Source organism: Clarias gariepinus, chromosome 7, assembly GCF_024256425.1.
Source record: "Clarias gariepinus isolate MV-2021 ecotype Netherlands chromosome 7, CGAR_prim_01v2, whole genome shotgun sequence".
NCBI lineage: Eukaryota > Metazoa > Chordata > Actinopteri > Siluriformes > Clariidae > Clarias > Clarias gariepinus.
In genome coordinates, this window is record NC_071106.1 from 27795365 (window position 1) to 27818236 (window position 22872).

The 22872-nt window shown below is 38.1% G+C and overlaps 2 protein-coding genes across 5 annotated transcripts in view; one reads left to right on the forward strand and one right to left on the reverse strand.

Moving 5' to 3' along the window:
• LOC128527831 (SH3 and multiple ankyrin repeat domains protein 2-like) overlaps positions 1–11635 on the forward strand; it is a 90006-nt gene extending 78371 nt beyond the window's left edge. Inside the window, exons 19-24 of the mRNA XM_053500441.1 lie at positions 470–493; positions 3441–3500; positions 3834–3958; positions 4697–4808; positions 5883–8253; positions 10880–11635. Coding sequence (XP_053356416.1) covers positions 470–493; positions 3441–3500; positions 3834–3958; positions 4697–4808; positions 5883–8253; positions 10880–11351 — 3164 coding nt within the window. The 3' untranslated portion in view covers positions 11352–11635. The remainder of the gene's footprint in view (positions 1–469; positions 494–3440; positions 3501–3833; positions 3959–4696; positions 4809–5882; positions 8254–10879) is intronic.
• Positions 11636–20143: 8508 nt separating this feature from the next.
• The window catches only part of LOC128527787 (src substrate cortactin-like), a 28112-nt gene continuing 25383 nt past the window's right edge, over positions 20144–22872 (reverse strand). For all 4 annotated transcript variants that reach the window (XM_053500372.1, XM_053500371.1, XM_053500369.1 and 1 more), the window contains one exon: positions 20144–21701. In XM_053500372.1, coding sequence (XP_053356347.1) covers positions 21565–21701 — 137 coding nt within the window. In that variant the 3' untranslated portion in view covers positions 20144–21564. The remainder of the gene's footprint in view (positions 21702–22872) is intronic.

Below are 22872 nucleotides of genomic sequence, written 5' to 3' on the forward strand. Positions count from 1 at the left end.
CTTTTTTCTTTTCTGTGAAATTCAATTGTATCTCTCCAAGCAATGATCGCCTACCGTATGCTACCGGAGTTACTGTACCAACAGCCAATATCACCTCACTAGAATAGTGAAATTACAGCACCAACCAACAGATTTGCACCAGAATCACTGAGTGCATTACAAATACCATAGCATAAATAAATATAGACGGTATTTAAAATCTGTTCCAGGATTCCAACTTTTCCTTTAAAGGCTTATTCCATTACTTAATCTGCATAAGTACAGTTGATTTGATGAGTATTAAATAAGATTAATATCACTGTAGAACTCAGGAACACATTTTTAAAGACTAAACATGTTTTGGAATTCATGTTTGTAAAACTACCTGGTTAGGTCAGTTAAGGGCTACTTAATGAGAATATAAGTGTGTGGGTTTGTGTGAATCTTTCTTAAATTGATCTGTGCAGTATGATTTCCGCTCTTTTTCCAGCCACCTTAAGGAAAAAGAAAGGTGGTAAGTGTTGGTATCTTACCATGTAAGTTTTAGCATTTAGAATAGATCCTTAAGTTTTGTAGTGGTATTAAGTTTAAGACCACAAGCAAGTTTTTCCTTTTTGCATGACTGTATTAAGTCAGAATTTTACTTCATTTATTCATATATAACATTAGACTGTTATAATATAAAGTTATGATAGTATTTTAGTCATTAATTTTCCTTTGTTATTTTATATATGTATATTTTCATTACTTTACAATAGCTTGTATGTTCCTTTTTTTAAAAGCCACACTTAAAGCCTTAACATTAAGTCAACAGTTACAGTTGTGTTAATTTATTGAATATTACTTAATGTACAATCAGTTAAAAATCTACTAAAACAAGTGAACATGTAAAGTCAAATTTTTATATATATATGTTTATTAGTCCTGGGAAATTAAGAATGCTTAGCACAATTGAATCAGACATTTATAGTATTGCTTACACAAGATCAAAATCCTGTCCATATATTAATAAATTATATTAACATCCTCATACCCAGAAATTAAACACTTCCGATGTTTCCTAGTGCCATTTAACACTCTTGCATTCTAAACATAGCTTCTAATTTATAATAAGAAGACTTAATGGTAAATACATGTTTTTTATATGTCATATGTCTTTAGATTCAAAATTTCTAATAAAAAATTGTAATATATTTTTTAACATTGTTAATGCTATGCTAATCTTTAACTAGAATTGAAATTATGTTTTTTGTAGTTTATACTTCCAACAATAAGCAAGACTGCAGAACTCTGCATTTATATATAGATCTTATAATGTAGGATTTGATAAATAAATAAGTAATCCTTTGTATTCCCGGTTTAAGTTGTTAAAATAGACTTTGTGTTACTAAATACTAAAACTCTATCATTATAATACCCCAATTTAGTTAATAAACTATTCAAAATGACATAAATAGTTGAGGTTTTACGTAGTAGAGGTTAGTAGTAATAGAACTTATATTCTGTATTTTAACTGCAATTCCAACCTTTTTCTGCATGTCAGATAGACAGTAAAGTCTCCCCAGCAAGTTACTTGATCATATTCTTAAAGATGAAACAAAAATTTAGTGAGGGTATATTGGGTATATTTTAGCTATAGCAGATACATATTCAGCATGTACTGTATCTGTGAAACAATCAAAGCAATAATGTAGCTGTAAGGCTGATCAGACCCCAGATTGAGTGCGGATGGCTAGCGTAGCTTGCTAGTGTCCCAGTGGCTCTCCTCTCTTGAAGTATAGCCATGTTTGAGGTTCTTTTCCACTTTGGTGATAATACAGATTTCAAATGCTTTTTGCTTGGCCAATGTCTTTAATGTCCATTACACGTTTTTCAAAGACAGCATAACCAGGTCTATACAGTATAGTAGCTTCAGTTTGAGGTCTGCCAATAGGTTTCATTGGGGAATGATGTTACTTGCCATCTCTATCAAATTTTATGGTGGGCAAGGGCCTCTTGGCATGCCCAACTCCACCACTGATGGTAATGCGAACTCCTTCAGAACCTGATCATGGTGCCATCAGTAGTGTCCCTGTTGTTAAATAGCTGCATACTGTAGAATATGCTCCAATGTTTCACACTTTAAGCACAATGATCAAGCTAGTGACTCTGTTCTGCCCTCCATGTAAACATTTGATTAGCTTGGAAGCATATCATATATCACATAAACATAATACTGTTGGGCTCAGCTTTCTGCACCCTTATCAATTTCCTAACATGTGCATTGTCCTGTGATGTTACAATATTATTATTGTAAAGTAACATACAATAGAAAAGGCCAACAATTTTTTTTTAACATGGCATCTATATAGTATATGTTGCAACCTCTGTGTTCAACAGTATAATATTGCAGTATAGTATTGATAGTATTGAGGTGGTTGTACTTACAGTATAATTTTTTTATTTAATTATTATTATTTAAGGGCAATTAAAACTGCTGCAGAACATAATTGGTGAAGTAGCTTTTACGATGTATTCATTGAAACAAAATTTTCTCTAGGACCACGTTGTAGCACATAACCATCCAGTAGGCTACATACAGTAATGTGTGTATACACAACAGTGTGAAATGAGTTTGCAAAAAAAAATAAAAAAATACAAATTAAAATAAATAATTAAAAGTTAATTATTTATTAGGGGAACAAGGGAAAGTGCGTGTTATTTAGGGAAATATAGTATTATGTGAAAAAATTAGTTTTCTGGAAATTATTGTTTATTTTAGCAAGAATAAACTTGCCAATTTTGCTGGTAACACCACTTTTGCTTACTTAGCCACCCTGTGGTCAGCAAAATGATATGGGTTAAGTGAAGAAAAAAGATCATGCTGTTATCAGTACAGTAAGCACTTTTGTGGAAATGTTAATAGAACCTTCATATCAAGCACCAAAATTGAGAAACGGTTGATTTGTGTTCACGCATAAGGGCTGCTTTGCCACTTCCAGCTGGTTTAAAATTTGTACTTAATAAAGCAACTTTTTGCAAGCAACATTGCAATGCATTAGAAACAAGAGTATTGCCACTTTGGGGTTGTAACTGTACTGTGCTTAAAACTCCCAGCCTTTTCTTAGCAGTTCATTCTTCTAATAACATGATTCTTCAGTGGTTAGTCACTCCTGATCTAAACATTTCCAGTATCTTCAAAGTACCTTTAAGCTGCGGTAGTGCTTAAGACAGTCTATAGAAAATGGTAAATGGTAGTTAGATGCAGTTCATAATAAGAGGTTTTGAGAGTGGGTGAAAAAGTCATTTCAGGCTTTTGTAATCTTGGGTCATATAAATGCCTGTGTTTATGAATGTGGGTATGCAGGTGTGTATACAATATATAAGGCAAGTTAATCTCTATATATATACAGTCTGTAGAAGCCTGTCTGGGTTCAGCGTCTTGAGCGCTAAATCATGCTTCTTTCCCCGTCTGTGTGTAGATACTCATTCGTCTAATGTTGAGGGTCTGAAGAAGAGGATTGTTTTTCAAGTCACTCTAAGTAATCACACAAAAATGCATGCAGGCTTTAAACTGAAAAAAAAAAAAGAGTATATGATGAAATAAAAAATAAAACCAGTGCATTGCACGCATGCAGCTCGGCAGCAGTGGCTAAAGCACAAAGCACAGAATTCTACAGATCTTGCACGGCTTTGAGGGCTGTATTCCCTTTTTTTGTTTATCGCTTTTAATTTCATCAAAAGTGTCCTTTGATGAAAAAATCTATGCAATTATCAGCTTTTCGCACCATGGAGATATTCCTTTTATCGGAGTCAAAAGTTGTTGGTATCATTCTTCTGTTTTACAGTGTGCAGTGTTTCTTTGTCTGTCACAGATAAAGTGGATGAAGTGCCTCCTTCCCAGAAAAACACAAGGGACAACGGCTCAGCAGACATGAGAGTGGCCACCATTAAGCCTCGCCCCGCCAGCCGCTGCATGGTCACGCCTACCGACTTCAGCGTAATTCCTGCTTTTTCCCATATCACCAGTCAGTACATTTATATGTACAGTTAATTCGAGCTATGGTTATAGCTCAACTAGGCCATTTAATTGGATTACTATCTGTGACTATCCCATTATAATTGGACAGCAGTTTCTGCTTGTTAATATTGTATTGAACTATTACAATACCAAGCAGACAACAACGCTGTATTAGTAATAGCTTCTTCTTAGGCATTTTTCTTCAACTTCTGGGTTAAAGCCCAACTGTGGAACATGTGCAGAGCACATAGGCCAATTTACTGTACATGTCTGATTTAGGTATGTGTGCCAAAATAGCTCGACTTTTCTGGGTGAACTAGTCCGACTTTAAGGAGTTCAATTCAGTCATTATACATTAATTTAAAAGTCTCATTCAAGTCAGATTGACACAACCCCATGTAAATATACTGACTGCTAAAAATAACATCCTACTCTGTATTCACTATATAGACCAAGTAAAGACAATCACTGTTGCTCTGTCCCATAACACATCCTCTATTCTCTATACAGATCATACTGAATAAATAGCATTAAAAGACTCATCATTATCATCAGTCCATTTTGGATGTATTCCAAGACCACATACCATAAGCACCATATTCACTGTACAGGTTATTTTTGGGTATTTGGAGAAGTACAATATACTTTGCTGGGAGGAGATTAAATATGTCTATTTATGAAATATTGAATGCTTATGTTTGTTGTGCTGTCTTCTAGGCTATGTTTGAACGGCAAGGTGTAGCTGTCGTTCCCCCCACTGTTCCTGGTGGCCCACAGGGGGCATATCTGGGTGTGCCAAAGGGAACAATGAAGAGACAAAAGTCCATTGGTAAGGAATACAGAATAACATTTTATTACATTTTACAATACATTATCACATTATATTTATTGTAAACTCTGAACTTACTGTTGTATCATTTAACCACATACTGTATTAATATTCAACAAAAGTACTTTACTTTAACACAACATCAACTTTATATCAGCACTTATGTGAAATGAATGACAGTCTGGTGGTTTTAAACATTTTTTGAGAACTTTTTGACTTCCCTTACAGCACTATAGACATACGGTATGGTGGTGTTACTTATTGTCTAATTATACTTACTCATGGTGGGGTTAGTCCAGCAGTGTTTAAAGAATGAGAAGTCTGAATTATGTTTTCTGTAAAAGATCTTTCAACTTTGATTTGTTAACATTAAAAGCTAAAGAATGCCACTTTATGAACAATATCCCAAGTCAATAATGTGCTTACGTCATGCATAGACTCTTTATCCAACCAGAAAGTTCCTGTGGTACTATTTTTACGCTTGTTGATCACTATTCCCAGGGCAGATTGCACTTTTTAATCCCACATCAGGTTCTGTCTTGCCAGCTGAGTCTAGTTCATTAAATTAGGCTGATCTGCTTGGCACTTCAAATTCCTTCGCTAGAGCTATTGGAAGTAATTATGCAGCTGGAAAGTACATTTTAATAAGTGCTAATTTTATTATTCATGGTGCTTCAAATGTCTGCCTCTCTGACCATATGGCCTAGGGCAGGGAATTATGCAATTGATGTCATTTCTTATCAGACCCATGACAACCATTAGGCCAAGAGCAGTATGTTTTTGGACTTGCTTAACAAAAATTTGAAAGTCATTTGTGTTAGATCAAGTTTCACTTCCCCTTTATCCATGCTAACACAATTAATCCTGTACCGCCTGAGCAGTGTTGATAATTAACTAGTGTTCATTAGAATTTGGAGACTAAAAAAATTTAAATGAGCTAACTTGGATATTAACTCATGGTCTTAGATGCAATTCTTACTTACAAACTTGTTTGTTAAGACTGTACTCGTGAATGAAAGTTTTCTGTCTGTGATATTCAGATACTGTAACATATGCCATGCTTGTATTGTCTAGGTATTACAGAAGAGGAAAAGCAATTCCTGACTCCTCCATTGCTAAAGTTCACACGGAGCCTTTCAATGCCTGATACATCAGAAGACATTCCACCTCCACCTGGCATCTCCCCTCCATCACCCCCTTTTAGCCCCAGTGCCCCCAGTAGTCGAGGCTATAGCAACAATCAGCCTGGCTTTATGCAACCCCAAACAGGCAAAGGGTACGGAAATACAAACACCATCAACAGAGGTCGAGGTGGGTTCCTGCGACAAAACTCAGAACAGTATGACTCTTCAAACTCCATACAAAACCAGCACAATTCCCGAAATCGAAGCAGGGCCTCTGTCCCTGAGAACCCATATTCAGAAGTAGGAAACAAGTCACCTTATGCCCCAGCCAAACCAGCACGCAGGAAAGGGATGTTAGTAAAGCAGCCAAATGTGGAAGATAGTCCTGAGAAGACCTGCTCCATTCCAATCCCCACCATCATTGTCAAAGAACCATCCACTAGCAGCAGTGGAAAAAGTAGCCAGGGAAGCAGCATGGAGATTGAGACAAACACTCTGGATCATCCAGGGCAGCTGAGACCTGAGGATACACTTAATGTAAATAATCCCTTTGCTGCTGCTATCGCTGGGGCGGTTAGAGACCGGGAAAAGAGGCTAGAAGCACATAGGAACTCCCCTGCATTTCTTTCCACAGATTTGGGGGATGAGGATATACCAATGACCACTCCAGCCCCTCGTTTGCGCCAGTCAAAGTCCATTGATGAGGGAATGTTTGCAAATAATGAAGGGCTTCGGACACTCATGGCACCACCTGCTTCACTGCTTAAAGCTTCACAAGGGGGTGGGGGTGAGAGTGAAAGAGGTGGAGGAAGTGGGAGTGGTAGTGGGGGCAATGTGACAGACTTTAACGCCCCTGAACCTGTGATTGTACGTGAACCTCTAAATACACGAACAAGAAACTGCCCTGATCTGGATAGTCCAGTCAGCCTTCCAGCAACAATAAAGACTTATAACACCAATGGTGAAGGATACCTACACCCAGTTACAGGTAAAGCTCTTGATCCAAATTCCCCATTAGCTTTGGCTCTTGCAGCCCGAGACAGAGCTATAAAAGAGCAAGTGCAGCCTCCTCCACCTCCCCCAAAGGTGGAGCCTCACAAACCAGATATCAATCAACCTCTTTTTATTGATACCAAGCTTCGATCAGGCATTGAGGCAAAATTTGCTGCTTCTGTTTGCACAGGCCGGTCCGGTCTTCGGAGGCAGATGACAGAGTCTAAATATGAAGGAGAAGGTATGAAAGATGGCAAGCAGGCAGAGGAAAAGAAGAACATGGTGATTGACATTGTAGATACATCACAGCAGAAGCCAGCAGGATTATTGATGGTACACAGTGTGGATGGAGTGAAAATTGAAGAAAATAATGTAAATGATGACGGGAAAGAGGAAATGGTACATCAACAAGACACAGAACTAAGAGACTCAGATTCCAAACTGCCTTCAGCACCCAACTCCCAGGCACCTGCCCCATCCCGAACAAAAAGTATCACAGCAGGTGGATCAGTCGATGAGCCAATTAAACTGCCTTTCCGAATTCCCCCACCACCACTGGCCTCAGTCGATATTGATGAGGAATTTGTGTTTGCTGAACCATTACCACCTCCATTAGAGTTTGCCAACAGTATTGACATTCCTGAAAACCAGGTAGCAGAGATTCTTAAGCAGAGGAAAAACAGTATACCAGGAGGACCATTGCCTCCATACCTCCCCCATGCTCCTCCACCCATCAACTCCGAACTGAAACGTCCTGGAATCTTAAACTGCATTACCCCTTCCAGCTACCCTCCACCACCCTCTGAGAGTTTTGAGCCAATCATAGACTCGGGAATAGAAATGGATAGCCGAAGTAGCGGAGACCCCCACCTAGAGACCACCAGCAACATCTCTACCGTGTCCAGCATCTCAACACTGTCTTCAGAAGGCAGTGAGGCTTTGGACACCTGCACAGTCTATGCAGACGGGCAGGTCTTCCTGGTGGACCGACCCCCTGTGCCGCCCAAGCCAAAAATGAAGCCCATCATCAACAAAAGCAATGCACTTTACAGGGACCCTCTAATTGAGGAGAGTCCTGAATCCTTCAATCAACCCCCACCTGCACCTCCTCCACCACAATCTGAGCCCCCCAAAACACCCACACAACGAGCATCTAAGCTTTGGAGGGACCATCCTGAGGTCTGCAGCCCCCCCTCATCTAATCCAGATCCTAAGGCAAATGTTATTAGTGAACTGAGCTCCATCTTGCAGCACATGAATAGGGAAAAATCCCCAAAACAGGGTGATTCCCTTGATTCTCCAACAGGACCTAGGAGCTTTACAAACAGGTGAGTGACAATCATATATAACAATTTTATATATATATATATATATATATATACTCTGTCCACATCAGAAGGAACACCTCTATCTATCTTTAAAATAGGTGTCATCAGGCCAATGTAAAAATTCATGCAGCTACAGTTTAAGAATCTCAATTCCCATCAACCATTAACCCGAGAGTTAATGAATGCGCAAAGACAGATGAAATTGTTACTATTTTCAAACAAAGATATATGCATGAATTAATGCATTGTGCAGCTGCCACATGACTTATTGCATGAATTAGCTGTTTCTAAAAATAGTAGATGTTGGGTGATTATTGTCTGTGGCTGAGGATATTACAACGGATAGTTGAAAAAGTTGCCTAACCCCCTTAACATTGAGCCATGTCCCCATCATGTCCCAAAGAATTTGGTAAACACAGTAAGAATTTCTACAACTTGGCAGGAACACAGGAAAAACTATTGTTTTGACGTATTGTCTTCTTTTGGACATGTTTGAAAAAGTCTGATGACAATGTACACCAGGACATGATTATGGTGGCATTGACTGGTTAACGATGTAACTAACACCCATTAGGGACGTCACTGTTGTACTAGCATGGTGCAGATGGGAAAGATTGAATGGTGTTGTGAGTGAGTTGTTATTAGGATGTGCTTTATTAATGGAATTGATGAAATGACCTCTTCAGGCTTGTACTTTGACTATGGTAGGTTTGTAATATGTTGTAGAGGACCACATAATGCTTATATGTGCTTACCATGTTTATGGCTCACATGCAGTTATCAGCATGTCTATGTCACAGTCAGGGCATTTAGTATAAATACTGGATTTAATTCCTCACACTATCACTTTGTGCTGAAAAGCATTGTATGTGTCACATTATTTATACCAATCCACGGACACAATGACAACGTAGTAAGCCTGGTAAGAGCATAGTGCGATCTGTTTAGACATAGGAATAACTTTTTCCATCTCATCGGACCGGTTGAGCATATAACCATATGTGTGGTAGGAAATTAGTGACCACATGATAGGTGCATTGAGCACATGACAGCTACATGGCCAGGAAGTATTGGTACTGGATAAATGGGGAACTGGATAAACTGTGGGAACTTGGTCAGACCATGGGGTGGGGGGCTTATTGCTATATAGATAGAGAATGTCGAATTGAAGATGTATGATAAACCTTTGTTTTAATCAATTATTTAAAGTCAGATTCTAAACTAATTACATTATACTGTAGAATAACCATACGCCTTTAACATGTGCAGATACATATTGTTACAGCTCTCTCTAGTGGCTATATATGGAAATTACAAGCCTCTTTAACAGCTTGTGTTTCAGGCTTCGTGTGTATTACTGCATGTATGCACATTTAAAGGGAGAAATAAGTAGGCCATATTGAAAGAACCTGAACTCACAAAGCCTTAAGCCACATGTCCTGATCAGCTTTTATGGCAAAAACACACACAGAGACAAATTGTATTGTTACTGCCGCAGGTCTCCATCTGTCACACTTCACATTTTGTTCTCACACAGCAGAGGTTCTTGACCAAAATCTCAAAGATTTTTTACTCACACTAGGCATGTGGTCATAATCAGTTACAAGTCGTATAAAAGAATGGCCAGTGATGATATAACAGTGTTTGCGTGCTCACATGCACACGCAAGCAATCACGCACACTCAAACAAATACAAAGTCACTTTGCTTTTAGAACAGACTCACTTCTTTATGGTATGGATACCACAAGATATTATGAAATTTCTTTAAGATTCTTGTGAACTGGGATGGTGCAATTTTCCTATGAGGTAGTAATATACCTGTCCATGATGCTGTCTGTAGTCCCGCTGTCCCAATGTAATGGACATGCGGTGTGGATGGGCTTTTTTTTTTTTAGCTTTGGCAGAAACTAGAAACACTGATGGGCTTTCCTTGCCGTGGAGCTGTCAGGACGTTTAGGATCCATGCCCAGCAAGGCCAAATTGAACCCTTGATCAAGGCCCATAACTGATTTACACAACATCAGAGTTGGCCCAGGGCAGCATAATGGCTTAGTGGTTAGCATTGCTGCCTTGCACCTACAGGGTCCGGGTCCGATCGTGTCCCTGTGTGCATAAAGTTTGCATGTTCCCCCTGTGCTTGGTGGGTTTCGTCCAGGTACTCCAGTTTCCTCCCACAGTCCAAAGACATGCAGATTAGGCTAATTGACGTTCCCAAAGTGTCTGTAAAGTGTGTGTGCCCTGTGATGGATTGGAACCCTGTCCAGGATGTACCCTGTCTAAGTATTCCTCCGTGAGTCCCCTGGGACTGGATTGTGATGGAATGTGTAACACTTATATGTTTAAATCATTCATTTTAGATAAGGTACATTTACGAGCCTAAAGCTGATGTAAAATTTTCTCCTTGTTTAATTATAAGTAACTGTGGATTAACTCTCTCTCTCTCTCTCTCTCTCTCTCTCTCAACCTGGTTTCTCCTTTCCATTCTCACTCCCACTCTTCTCCTTACCTTCTTTTTTCACAATAAAAAAAAATTGATCTGTCTCTTTCTCTCTCTCTCTCTCTCCACATTTCTTTTTATATATTTCCTCTTCTTTATCTTTTCTGTCTTTCTCGCTCTTTCTTTAGGGATTCTGCCATTCCCTCTGTCTCAGGTACCCAGCGCTCCACTGCTCTAACATTCACCGCTCCATCCACTCCTCCCTCCATCCTTGCTTCGGTCACCTCCCCTTCTTCATCAAGCCCCACCCCCTCGACGCCAGGTCCTGCTTCTTCTCCGGCACCGACTCCGCCTCTTTGTCCGTTCGGAAGTCGCTCGGCATCTCCTCTCTCACTCTTGCACTCGTCCTCCTCGTCCTCATCTTCATCCAACTCCAAGCCGTTTTCCAGCAAGCCCGTCCTTCTGTGGTCCAAGCACGACGTCGCTGACTGGCTGGAGAGCCTCAACATGGCCGAACACAGAGACGCCTTCATGGAGAACGAGATCGAGGGATCTCACCTGCCAAATCTGCAAAAAGACGACCTCATCGATTTGGGAGTGACACGCGTTGGCCATCGCATGAACATTGAGAGGGCTCTCAAGCTCCTGATGGATAGATAAAGTAAAGACGAGTGCACTTCTTCCCTAGCCCTCTGTCTTTCCCTACACAAATGCTGAGCAGGAAGGACTATCAGTAAGGCCACTCTCTCTTTTCACACGTCCTTCCCAAGCGTGTGAGCGAGTGTGTGAGTTAATAATAAAAAATAAAAAAAAATCCTAAACTTCTGATTCATTTGGGACCACTCTGACTTTTTCAGATCGCCAGCTGAGCTGGAGGCTTTTTTCTATCTTTGCTAGAAAAAGAAATATTTCATCACTATAAAAATGTCTGGCGGTTAACTTTATGGATGCAGCAAACACACTGGAACAAAAAGACGTGTACGATTGTCAGTTTGTGTTCTTTTTTTTAATTTATTTTTTCTTTCTTTACTTATGTGCATTTTTTTTATTGTGTGTGTGTGTGTGTGTGTGTGTGTGTGTGTGTGTGTGTGTGTGTGTGTGTGTGTGTGTGTGTGTGTAAATGAAACCCAAGCCAAAAATGCGAGTCTGTCTTCAGGCTGTAGAGCGGTGGTTGTTAGCACTTAATAATAAACATCTGACAAAAACAGAACCATTAATCATAAGGTCCGTCAGAATTCCTAGCTACCAATATTACAAAGGCAGAAGTAATCCTTTATTTAAATATTTAATTATTATTTAAATATTATTTAAAATTTTGTCAGGGTAGTTAGCTGGCTAACAAGATACATGTGCATACTAATATATATTACATACATACAATGTATATATATATATATATATATATATATATATATATATATATATATATATATATATATATATATATATAGTATGTATATGGACAATGTATGTCTGCCAAAAATGTATACATAAAGAATTTTTAATTAATAAAAAACATTATTATAATATTAATAATATTATCACATAAAGATAGATAGATAGATAGATAGATAGATAGATAGATAGATAGATAGATGATAATATGACAGTATATACAGTATATATAAAACATACAGCAATACATTTAGTATTTAAATATTTATGCAAGTTTTTCTTTTTCTCAAATTTGTATACATTTTTGGCTGACTCTGTGTGTGTGTGTTTGTGTATACATATATATATACACACACACACACACACACACACACACACACACACACACACACATGAAAGACAATGATTTAATTCTTCATGTTTTAAGACTTCTACGACACTCTACGATACTTTTTCATGTACAAGCTCACCAACAGTGGCAGTTTCGGTATCATGATTACAATTACTTCATCACCAAACTTCTGAATGGAGCACAGGAGTCATAATAAAATGTTATGTGCTGAATATCGTGTCGACTGACATAGGCACATGCCTAGTCACTGCCACACACACTCACACACACTCACACACACATTGTGAATTACCAGTGTAGCAGCCCCTCCTCTGAGTGTATGCATTTGTGTATGTGTGTGTGTGTGTGTGTGTGTGTGTGTGTGTGTGTGTGTGTGTGTGGTTGTTCCTATTTTCCTCCTCGTCTTCCTTGTGACTGAAGGGTGGATTTATCCATTAATCAGCTCAGAATAACTTAAAATCAAAAGTGCGCCACTACTCTCTCCCTCCCAGAAATAATCTTTCATTTACACTCATGTTATCCTAAAACTGTAGCCATGTGCATTATTTAATTACATCTGTGAGACCTCCCTCTTTTATTTCTGTTTTTCTCAATCTCAGTTTTTTTGTTCATTTTCCCTCCATTTTTCTTGATGTTTTTTCTCTCTCATGTCTCCTGCGCCATGTATCCCATTTTTCGGATTCATTTATTTCAAGGTACACTCTTTAAAAATGCCCCCTATGGGGATGTGACTGATGATAGTCAAACATGAAGCATAAAGTTCAAAGTTTAAAAACGGTTCTATTAAAAAACAACGAGCTGGGTTTGAACCCGTGCTCTGATGATCCGCAAGATGATGTTATATTATTCTAATTATTCTAATTTATTAGAACAAATATTCTTAGTCTTAAGATGTCTTAATTGTATCCCATCCATTAAGCAGCAGCTTCTTCTCTATTCTAATTCATAATCCTTTAACACATCATTTTCCAGCTTCCAGCTTTACATAAATGAGGAAAGCCTTTTTCTGATCGCTGTATTTCTCCATCATGTTTCGAGCTCTCTGCCATTTTCCTCTCTTTTTTTTTGCCTCATTAATGTTTTACTCCATCTCTCAAATCGTTTCTTCATTCAGCTGTCCATGTGCATTTTTTTTTTTTCAATTTAAAAACACAGGTGCGTGTAAAAGTTGGAACTCCTACTTATAGTACTAGTCAAAAGTTCGGACACAAGTTTGAACTGATTTTCCACATTTCACATTTTTTATGGAATAACACACATAGCATTAGGTAATTAAGTAACATCTACAGTTAGTTGTTATTTTAAGACATGAAGGTCAGCTGTTCTGGAATAGTTCTTGTAGGAACAGTATTGTCAACTGCATTTGCAAAACCCATCCAGCACCATGATGATACTCGTATGAAGACCATCCCAGGAAAGCAAGACCAAAACTTACCTCTGCTGCAGATTAGAGCCGTTATGAAGTGCATGAGTAGCACATCTCAATTTCAACCGTTCAAAGGTGATTATTGCATATCATATTTTAGATGCCTTCAGCATAGTAGAAAGTGATGAAAATGTAGAAAAGACCATGGAATTAGAAGGAGTGTCTAAACTTTTGACTGGTAGTGCATGAGTAGGTACTCACTGATATTCAGTCCTCATGTCACCAGTTATCACCCAAACTCTTCTCATAGATGAAGGGACAAAGAATGATAGGAGTGATTGTTACAGACAGACATTAAGACATGGTGAAGAAACATCAGGAAGTGTAATAAAGCATGGAACGGAGTGTGAATCCTGAACAAAGCCTTTATTTATTTCTTTACATTTCTTGTAAAAATTATGCTCAGTTAAGGAAGACTTTCCCAGACACAGGACAAACGATTGATTTTTAAAGTGTTTATTTTAAAATCCAACTATGGTTTTCAGATTTATTTCATTTTGAAAAGTGTGTTTGTGTGTGACTTTTCAGACGGACCCTGAGTGAATGATGTTAGAGTTCTATGAATGATTATTATGATTATGGTTATTATTATTATTATTATTATTATTAGTTGGGAGTGGAACCTTGCTGCCCAAGTCACGCTGCTTTGTGTCGACCCTTTTTAAATAGAGATTATTTTACAATAGAGTACGACAGCAAAAACCTAAAGCACAGTATTTTTAATGATTTCTATAGAAATGTATGGAATTTTATAAAGTTATGGGACTGAAATGGTGCGGTTTGCCAAATCGTGTTTTAGAGATATTTAAATGAGATGAAATATGTACATTTATCTGATTCCTTAAGAAGCAATATTTATATTTACGAATCTCCTTGGTTGTGAGTTTCACCAATACATCCTGAAATCTGTGACTGTAAGATCTAAAGATACATATTTTATGATTTTGGAGATAAAATGCTCATTACATAACTAAATCATAAGTTCTTTTGTAAATGATATGTGTATACCAGACAAGCTGTAAATGTATACACAGGCCACGTCTACACTCTCTCTATATAAAGTTATTTAGCATTGGAAAATGTGAAACAAACATTCACTGAGCGTAAAAATATAGATTAAAGTAGTAGTTGAATTCAATGGAACGCTGAACTTCACCGTCAGGCCTCACATCCCTAACATTCAGCTACTATTTTTTTTTTTTTTAAATAGATAAGCCTTTTAGCCTCACTCTATTTTTGTGTGTTCATGTTCTTTACGTTGCTGTAATTTTGTGCAGATCCTCTTATTTAGAAAGTTACAAAATTATTATTAAAATGTCAAAACCATCAATTCCTGCGACTGCTTTTTTTAACCCCAGCGCTCAATATATATGATTTGTATGGAAACCAAAACTAACGATAAGAAATAAATTTAGCATTTATCACCTAATGTGAGTATTCACTGATTAACCCCTTAAAGCCTGATTTTGAAGGAGGGCATGCAGGTGGATGTTTGGTCCCATGTGGCAGGATGCATCAGTCCTTCTGAAAGAGGCCATTGCCATTAGGAAACACCTTTACCATCAACAGGTGGATTTGGTCTGCAACCATGTTAATACAAGTGTCAAAGCAACAACCACATGAATACCATGACCCAAAGTTTCTCAGCAGAATGTTGGCCAGAGCCTCATACTGCCTCCACCAGTTTGCCTTCTTCCCACAGTGCATCCCAGTATGGTCTTTTTCCTGGGTAAGTGTTATACACACTCAGTAATCCACATGAAACCTGAAACTGATATAGCAAACTAAGAACCTTCTTTCGTTGCTTCATGGTTTGGTTCTGATGCTCACATGGACATCGTTGGTGGACAGACCAAGGACAGACAGAGAGGGGACAGACCGAGAGGGGACAGACCGAGAGGGGACAGACCGAGAGGGGTCAACTCGGACCAATGCACTATGTTCTGACATCTTTCTATCACGACTACTTTTCCAGCAATTTGGTTTATAATAGCTCTTCTGTGGGATTGAGGGCCTACACTTTTCATGCACATCAATATGCCTTGAACCCGCCATGACCGTGTCACCAGTCCACCTGTTGCCCTTTCTTGGACCACTGCATACCAGGATACCTCCCTCTGCTGTTTTTGAAATGACCTGACTCACTCGTCCAGACAGAACAATTGGTCCTTAAAGTCATGAGAGCTCTTTTTTCTCTGCCTCCATTTTCCCTCTGCACTGATAAATCTCCTAGTCACAGAAAAACATCCCCACAGCATGATGCTGCCACCACCGTGTTTGACTGTGGGGATGGTTTTAATAAGATAATGCACAGTGTCTGATTTCCTCTGCACATGGCTTGAGGAATTGTGTCATCTGACCAGAAGATTTTGCGTCTCATAGGCTGAGTCTCTTTTAAAGGCTTTTTGGCAAACTCCCACTAGGCTTTGAGTGAAGAATGGCTTCTGCAATGATGTTGCTCCTTCTGTAAGACTCTCCCATCTCAACAAGGGAACTCAGGATCTCATTTTGTCAGAAGTTACAACTATTTAACAAGCGTCAATGGCTTTTATTGACAATTACATTACGTTTATGCAAAGAGTCAATATTTGCAGTGTTGACCTTTCTTTTTCAAGACCTCTGCAATTCACCATTGCATACTGTCAATCAACTCCTGTGCACCTTTCGCTTAAGGATAATCCATAAGTTCTCAATGGGATCAATGTCTGGGGAGTTTCCTGGCCATGGATGGACCCAAAATTTGTGATGCTTTGTTCCCCCAAGTCACTTAGTTATAGGTTTTGCCTTATGGCAAGGTGCTTCATAGTGCTGGAAAAGGCATTGTTTGTCACCAAACTGTTTTTGGTTGTTTGGAATAAGTTGCTCTCTGATGATGTTTTTGTACCATTCTTTATTCATGGCTGTGTTCTTAGGCAAAATTGTAAGTGAGCCTTTGGCTGAGAATCAACCCCTCAATTGAATAGTCTCAGTTCATAATACCTTCATCTGCTCTGTACTTCATCATTCATCTTATTTACTTATCTCCAAACAAGTGGCCAAAAAGTTCAAATGATTCGCCAAATGTTATAATGCTTGTCTATTGTTCATCTTAAAACAACCATGCCACTCTTTTGTAGAGTAGACTGTATTTCAGATGAAGTTGCTTGTTTGTTTGTTCGTTCGTTCGTTGGTTCTTTCATTCGTTCTTTCATTCGTTGTCAAACATTATCCTGACAGTTGTGGCTGGTCTAAGTCAGTACAGCCCTGGATAAAATGTTAATGAGACTTCCAATGCAGTTTTATTTATGGTAAATATGTATTATAAATATTCATTATAAATATATAATGGTCATCGTCACAAAACAGCTTTACAGAATTGGAAAGAAAAATTAGGAAAATAAGTTTAAAATGTGTGTGGAAATATTTACAAATCAATAATTTATCAGTTTGTCCCTGATGAGCAAGCCGAGGGCGACGGTGGCAAGGAACCAAATTCAACAGGGACCCCATCCTCACTTGAGTGATACCAAATAGCAGGGATTGATACACAGTCATGATGTGTATTAGGAGGCTGGAAGTTATTATGGGGTCCACTCTCGATATTGGAGGCTCAGGACCTTTAGGACTGGACTACTGAGTGACAGCAGTTACAAGTCATCAAAGAAGAGCTTTTTGCATCAGTAAAGTCCAATACCCTCTTCATGGTGATGGGGGTGAAAAGGGTTTTAATCTATTTTTAAATTAAAAAAGTATTTAAATTAGTTTATTATTGACCAGACGTGTGGCACCAGGATGGTCAAAAATTTTCAAGAGCTTAAAAACTTAAACCATTCACACAACCAGTTTAAAGGTATTGGAACTTACTGTATCATTAATAGCCATTTGACCCTGCATCAACCCAGTGTATGTAAACTTACTGTATAGGCAGAAGTGTATCAGTTAGCTAATAATGGGAGGATTTCAAGGACTCTGTATTGTATGTCCAGTGTTGCAAAAATAAATAAATAAATGAACTCAAAAGCACCCATGATCGTTTCAAATGGACACTGCTCCGAATTGGGCTTACGTTAGCACAGCCCTGCACTATGGCCACCTTTCACCAGACACATGCATTCCAGTCAGGGTGTGTGAGGTCCAGTCACAGTCTAATAACGCATTTATAAAAAACCCAGGATCGTACGGTGACTATGAGAATTACCGAGCTGCTATAATTAATCCTAGCATAATTTTTTACATTTTAATGGTGGTCTGAGCAAATCTAAATGGGAAGGATGTGGAATGGCTGATTTTGTGTGGACAGGTAGTAGGCGAGTGAATTCAACATGTAGGTTTTCACTTGAGTGGATTACATATTTATTTTGTACATATGGCCCACATTTTCAGGATTCACCAGAATTCTTCCTCTAAGCTGTCAAAAGTTTTTGCTCTATGGAATAGCAAATGAAGAATGTGGTTTATTTTTTCCGGCTCATTCGTACCATAAGGCCCATCTTTAGACTTGAAAGTGCTAGCACAACTGGTAGGTCATTATCACCAAAGTTGGGTATAACCATGTAACGCATTACTGTAATCTAATTACTTTTCCCCATGATGCAGTAATGTAATGTATTACATTTTAAATGCATGTAACTTGATTAATGTGGTGTTTAAAAATTTATCAAAATGCATTTAAAAATCATTTTTTTGTGTAGCAGCATCAGTTAACGAGTATGTGCTTTAGTTTTTTTTACATTTGACTTACATTTGGTTCGATCTTTTTGAATGGTTGACACCACAGACACGAGGTGAGGTCTTATGGTGAAAAGGGGTGGTTTTATTTGGAAAAAACAGGGAAGGAGAAGTATTATCCCTTATCACCCTGCCCTGATAAGGGGTAATACAGCTAACTGGACACTGAGCTATAAGAAGGACATGTACAAGGCCCTTCTCCCCCGATCGCTCATTATAGATGGCCGGCCGGCTCTAGGAAGAGTCCTGGTGGTTTCGAACTTCTTCCACTTACGGATGATGGAGGCCACTGTGCTCATTGGGAGCTTCGAAGCAGCAGAAATTTTTCTGTAACCTTCCCCAGATTTGTGCCTCGAGACAATCCTGTTTCAGGATCTACAGACAATTCCTTTGACTTCATGCTTGGTTTGTGCTCTGACATGAACTGTCAACTGTGAGACCTTATATAGACAAGTGTGTGCCTTTCCGAATCATGTCCAATCAACCAATTTACCACAGGTGGACTCCAAACAAGCTGCAGAAACATCTCAAGGATGATCAGGGGAAACGGGATGCGCCGGAGCTCAATTTTGAGCTTCATGGCAAAGGCTGTAAATACTTATGTACATGTGCTTTAATTTTTTATTTATAATAAATTTGCAAAAATCTCAAGTAAACTTTTTTCATGTTGTCATTACGGGGTGTTGTGTGTAGAATTTTGAGAAAAAAAATAATTTAATCCATTTTAGAATAAGGCTGTGACATAACGTGAGAAAAGTGATGCCCTGTGAATACTTTCCGGATGCACTGTAATCTTAGCACCTGAATCACATACTGTATGGCTGATGCTAATTTAGTCTCCTTCATGATGTTTCTGAGGTTTTGTCACCACAAAGCTATTTAGATTGACCACCATACGGTAGATTCAAATACAAAACAATAAGCTGCAAATTAGTATAAATAGAGATAAATTAAAGGCTTAGCAATGGACAATGCATAGTGTTATTATTTTGTTCTTCCAAAAAAGACAAGAAAGCAAGAAAATTCACAAGAATAATTCTCGTTTTAATTTTTTTTTCTTATACAGTACGCACTTCCAATGCAGATTAAAGCTGTGAATCCCAGGTAGAGTGTTAATTCAATTAGATTCTTTTTTGTGCATTGTGATTTATGATTCAATTTGATTCAACAGCATTAATATTAATTATTTGATTCGTCTCAAGCAGCTATATTTTGTATAGATTTTATGGTATCTAGTATGGATTAAATTGCAGTGTAACTTGTGTTGAGCGTTGAAATGTCATCACATACTGTACATACGATTGTTGACTTACTCTCAAAAGTCAGATAGACAGAATCGGATTGTATTTTTTTTTTCTGAAGTGACGGTGGCATATTTTTAATCAATTTGTACATTTTAGAGAATTTAACATTTAAAAAAAAAAAATTACCTGAACAGTTTTAAAAAATGTGAATCGATTCTGAATAAAAATAAATAAATAAATGACTCACTTTAATTTAATTAATTTACAAAAGAATTGCACAGCTCTGGTGCCCATAAATGCAAAGGCAAAATGTAAGCAGAAACACACACCATATTTCCACTATGTTTTATTAACTGAAATTTAATTTCATACAAAAAACAGGCATGTAATGAGAGGTAAGCCAGCAAAGATACAAGAAAAAAAAATCTGAGAAGGTCACTTTTATTAAACCCCAAACCCAAATAATGAGCTGTTGCTACTTAGCCACGAACGCATCATTAAAGAATTAAAATCCTGATGCACCAGAAATAACATCAGATAAAATCAAGCTATACACATCACTTCTGTTCCAAACACTGGAATCCACGCGTACAATGTCAGCCAAGTCAAAGACTCCAACTGCAAACCAAATGTGCAACCAATCCAGCAGACGCTGACATTAAGCCACTCAACATTGTGTTGGTCAGGAAGAAATCAATAGAGTGGCTCGGAATTAAAACCGCAAGTACATCGACAAGGACAAAAGACGAGAACACTGCAGGCCCAGGATGCACATAAAGAGATCTTATCTACATTTTTCCATTTCTCACAGAACAAAATAAGAACTGGAAAGAACTGACCCTAACTGGTAGCAGTAGGTTTATTGCAGGCCAGTCAGTTAGAATATATTTTAGTGTTATAGTTTTTTTTTGGTCACGTTATACATTTCTTTCTTTTCTATTAGTGTTGCCAATGCTAAGCACGTTGAGATAAGAAGCTACACATTCACATAACGCGAAAGAATTTGCAAAGTGTCTTAGACTATGTAACGCAGCTAATGGGAAAAAAATGTCATTTTACATCAATGTATTGATGACGTTTTTTTTAATAACCTTTGTAAATCTGCAGCTGTTACTGTACTCTGAGAACAAAGATATATGAGGTGGCAGAGCTGAAACACCATGTACAAGTCGCATCTCTAAACTCGGCAAATCTACATACGCAAAGTGGTAATGTGCCGAAAGTCATAAGTGTTAATAACCATATTGATTTTATGATTTTGGACTGCATTATTGTACAATTACTTTCGGCAGCCACCCAAGCCACCCAAGAAAAATGTACAGCATTCCCCATCCTATACAAGCAAGTAAAGCGTTTTAATTTTTTGGTTGATCATACCAAATCTTCCACCAAACCCACCTTAAACACACCATCGGATCAAAGCTTCTTCACATTCTGGTATGCAATCAGTAAAAACCAACTGTACGATTTTATCTCAGTAGATCACTTACTTTGCATGTTTATGTCATTGCGGAAAACACTACTGTTATATGTTAAATTGAAAGGGATTGAAAGGAAGAGGAAAGTGTGAACAGGCTTATCCTGGGGCAAAGAAAAAAGGGAAGGAGAAAGCGGGAAGAGAGGAGAAAGACCTGAGAATGCCTAAAGCATTGCAAAGATATGAAGGAAAATGAAGGGATACAAATGGAAAGATGTGCAAAAGGAGATCCCCTCTCCTCCAGGGAGGTGGGCATGGCCGATGGGCGGGGCTTACTGCCGGAGTTCAACGTAATTGGCTGGGAAAAGTCCGTAAGCACTCCTGCAAACGCCCCTCCACCAGCCCTCGTCAATCATCTCAATGTTGGTGATGATGTCATCAGGGTCGAAGGAGATCTCGTCATCACCGGCTGTAAATATATTTTTCAAAAACTTAAACGAATGTCTAAAACACAGTCTATATGCATCAAAAAATATATATTCATTCCAAAATATTTTATTTAAAGAAGAAAAAAAAATATATATATATCCCCCTAGTGTCAAATGTGGTTAATCGACCAAAATGGTGTAATATTTGTATCCACAATCACCTACCTGCTCTAAGATTTCATTAGGCCGCCTTTAGCTTTGATTGGTAAATTGCTGAAATATGGCCGTGTTGTTAGGAAGAAACAGTCCAAAGACGTGATAACCTGGTCAATGAGGTCGTCAGCTGACTTCATTTGTTTTTTTGTTTTTGCCACATAATATTTCTGGGTCTAAACCTGATCAATTAAAGCAACCCCAGAACACAACACTGCCTCCAGAGGCTTGTAAAGTGGCCACAATGTATGATGGGTGCATCTTAACTTCTTATCCTAAAGCACATCGTTCTTGAATAGGTTAAACCTGGACTCATGTGACTGAATGACTAGTCCTAACTAGTCGAATTAACAAATGATTTAATCAAGCAGCTGTCTAATCCGTTCTCACAGCTTCTACTATCCCACCAGGTTTTTTACAATGTTCTGAACCCAAGAACCCCAGTCATTTCAAACCCCCTTAGTTGTTTTCATTGCTTGATGATAATCTGGCCTTTTCTGAAATGGTGATTTGTTTTGGTCAGCCTGTGCATAACACTACAAGTGACTTACACACATTAAATCTTGTGCACATTATTTATTACTTTAAAATAAAAGAGCATCAGAACATTGACAGCTGGGGAGTTTTCGGTACTCAAAAAAAAAAAAAAAAATTGGATAATCACAGCACAATTTATTCCAAAATTAGAGTCTGTAGCTTATTGATGTCACTGAATACAAGACTTGGGCGTAGGTAAGAAACATTTATTCATCAAAAGCGTTCATCATTAGCTTTGCAGGTCCAGCGCCATACAAGCAAAAGTCAGAGAGCTTGAGGTAAAGTGACAATGTACTTTTAATGCAATGAATGCACAAAAATAGTGTGAGTGAGACCCTATCTGTGAAAACACAGCTAAAGTTTTTTTTGTTTGTGATTTAACGTATATGATTTTATGTAAAAAAAAATGACTTGGTTGAGCTGGTTTTTCACAGACAGGCTCATATGTATGTGCAAGTATGT